Below are 3,036 nucleotides of genomic sequence, written 5' to 3'. Positions count from 1 at the left end.
GGGTGGGGGTGGGTGGGAGGGTTGGATTGAACAGCCAGAGGGCCCCAGAGTTCCTTGCATCTAATTTCACCCCCACCCCACCCTCCAGGGTAGGGGGGAGCAGGAAGCCCAGATATATGGAGGGATGGAAACACCAGCTGCTCCCCCTCATTCCCTCACCCTCCTGCTCCCACCCCCAGACCCAACTGCTTTTGCCTTCCTCCTCCCCTAAAGCCCCACCCCCAACCAGCCCACTTCTGCCTGTTTTAAATGAGTTTCTGAGTTCCAGTCAGACCACGTCTTGCTGGTGTATTCAGGGACAGGGTGTGCAAAGAGAGGCCCAAACTTAACTCCATCCCCATTCCCCCAAACCACAGGCATCACCAACTAATGAAGGAAAGGCCAGCCTTCTCTTCAGAGCAATGGTGACTGGAGAGGAGAGATTTTAGTGACCTGTTCAGTGGGCTGCTTGCTAGAATTAAAAAAAAAAAAAAAAATTTGTATACTCTTATTTAAGTTCCACCAGTGCCTCCCTCCCTCCTTCCTCTACCCTTACCCCTTCCATGCTCCCCCCACTTCCCAAATCCATTTTAACTAGGCTGAGAAGCAGACTGAATTTGTAAAGGAAGGAGCTGGGGTTCAAACCTCCGCCCCAAGCTGCTAATCTCCTCTGCTCCTCTGCCCACTCCCCCCCACCTTGAGGGGGGGGGGGTCCCCTGCCAAGCCTGAAAGGGTCTCAGCCCCTTTAGGAAGCCCCTACCCCTTCTGCCCCAACAGACCTTTCTTCACCCTTGGGCTTCGGGACCGAGACAAAGCAGCTGCCCCTCTCCCTGCCAAAGAGGAGTTGCCCCCCCAAAAAGATAGAAGGGGAGCCCCAACCCCAGGGTCTTTCCTCCCACCAGCACTCGCCCCAAACTCCTGAATTTTATTCTCAGCTAGATTTTAATGCCCAGCCTCCTCTCAGCTCAGTTGGGAAGGCAACCCCAGCAAAAGAAGGCAAAGCCCTCCTCCCTCTTGTGGCCCCGGGTTCAAGGCCAGGGTTGCTGGGGAGGGGCTGCCGGTTTTATTCACCTAGCAGCCTCCGCCCCCCCCTCCCCCAACCTGGGCGCTCCTCCTCTGCTTAGCTGTCAGCTGTCCATCCCCCCCCCCCCCCCCCCCAATTTGTGCTTTTTTCTCTCTCAACAGAAAAGTGGGGAGCCCCTGGGGAACCACCCCATTCATCCCCATATCTGTCTCTCATAACTTCTCCCCAACCAGGAGGAGCTCTCAGGCCTAGGGTGGGGCCCCGGGTGGGCGCGGGGGCGATTCAACCTGTGTGCTGCGAAGGACGCGACTTCCTCTTGAACAGTGTGCTGTTGTAAACATATTTGAAAACTATTACCAATAAAGTTTTGTTTAAAAAAAAAAGTGTCGCTGGTGTTCCCGACTTCGGTCACCCACCCACCCACCCCCAAGGGTTTGGAAAGACCATTTCGGACCCCAACGTCCAGGCTGATCAGGACCTGGCCTGGAATCTTTGTAAAACCGGGTTTAGCCGGAATTCCGCCACTACCCCGCCCTGCAGGAGAGGGGGGCGCCAAATTGCCCTTTGACCCTGGATTCGGGGTTCCCGAATCTGTGGCGCGCCCCCTCGGCGTCCAGCCCCCGGCCGAGAGGGCGCTCTAGGGAGACGCTGGGGCCGGCGCGCCGGGAGGCCGAGCGGCGGCGGAGGCGGCCCCGGCAAGGGGGGGGTAAGGGGTGGGGGAGACGGTGCGCGCCCCCCTCCCCGCATCCTCGGCGCGGAGCGCGGGGACAAGCGCGCCGTTGGGGCGCGGAGGCGGCGACAGTCCGAGGGTCCCCGCGGCGCCCGGCAAGCGCAGCGGCCCGGCCCGCGGGCGGCGAGTTCCCGGTAAGTGCGGTCCCGAGAGCGGAGCGCGCCGGGGAGGCGTGGAGAGGGGGGCTGGGCGCCGGGGACGTCTGGGTCCCGCGCCCAATGGCTGGAGGGCGGCCGAGCGCCGCCCGCCCGCCCCGCCCGCCCCCTCTCCCCTCCCCCCGGCGCTCCCCTCCCCCTCCCCCGCCCGCCGCTTTCCCCCGCCCCCGCCCCGGCGCCAACTCCACGGCGCCTCCTTAAAAAGCGCGCGGGAGTTGTAAGGGGGGGCCGGAGCGAGCCAGAGTGAGCGAGAGCGCAGGGTAAAGGGGGCGGGCGGGGGGCCCGAGCTCCACCTTAAAAGCGGGCGCGTGGGGGTGGGAGGGAGGAAGGCGGGCGGCGGGGAGGAGGGAGGGAGGGAAGGAAGGGGGGCCGGAGTGTCCCGGGCGCAGGGCGCGCGTGCGGCGGCGGCGGCGGCGGGGAGGGGCCGGCCGCGCCGCGCTCCCCTCCTCCCTCCTCGCATCCCCGGCCCCGCGCGCGCCCAGCAGAAGCGGGTCTGTGTGTGCGTGCGTGCGAGTGAGTGAGTGTGTGCATATTTTTTTCTCTCTTTTCTTTCTCTCTCACTGTTTTTTCTCTCTCTCGCTCCCTCTCTCTCGCTTTTTTTTTTTTTTTTTTTTTTTTTTTTTTGCAAAGAAACAGCAGCGCCGCCGCCGCTCCGCCGAGGCGCTGCGCCCCCCGGGGGGGGAGGCGGAGGAGGCGGGCAGCGGCGGAGGGAGGGGAGCCGGAGAGGGGGGCGCCGCGCTGGGAGGGAGGCAGCGCGCACGGTGCAGCCGGGCCGGGCGGGAGGCATGGCGGGGCCCCCGGCCCTACCCCCGCCGGAGACGGCGGCGGCCGCCACCACGGCGGCCGCTGCCTCGTCGTCCGCCGCTTCCCCGCACTACCAAGAGTGGATCCTGGACACCATCGACTCGCTGCGCTCGCGCAAGGCGCGGCCGGACCTGGAGCGCATCTGCCGGATGGTGCGGCGGCGGCACGGCCCGGAGCCGGAGCGCACGCGCGCCGAGCTCGAGAAACTGATCCAGCAGCGCGCCGTGCTCCGGGTCAGCTACAAGGGGAGCATCTCGTACCGCAACGCGGCGCGCGTCCAGCCGCCCCGGCGCGGAGCCACCCCGCCGGCCCCGCCGCGCGCCCCCCGCGGGGGCCCAGCCGCC

At 65.6% G+C, this 3,036-nt stretch overlaps 1 protein-coding gene across 1 annotated transcript in view; it reads left to right on the top strand.

Moving 5' to 3' along the window:
* Positions 1–2,240: 2,240 nt before the first annotated feature.
* SAMD1 (sterile alpha motif domain containing 1) overlaps positions 2,241–3,036 on the top strand; it is a 3,388-nt gene continuing 2,592 nt past the window's right edge. Inside the window, exon 1 of the mRNA XM_049639413.1 lies at positions 2,241–3,033. Coding sequence (XP_049495370.1) covers positions 2,674–3,033 — 360 coding nt within the window. The 5' untranslated portion in view covers positions 2,241–2,673. The remainder of the gene's footprint in view (positions 3,034–3,036) is intronic.

Source organism: Panthera uncia, chromosome A2 (genome assembly GCF_023721935.1).
Source record: "Panthera uncia isolate 11264 chromosome A2, Puncia_PCG_1.0, whole genome shotgun sequence".
Classification (NCBI taxonomy): Eukaryota; Metazoa; Chordata; class Mammalia; order Carnivora; family Felidae; genus Panthera; species Panthera uncia.
Note: the sequence above shows the minus strand (reverse complement) of the source record. Positions and strands in the feature narration are given on the sequence as shown.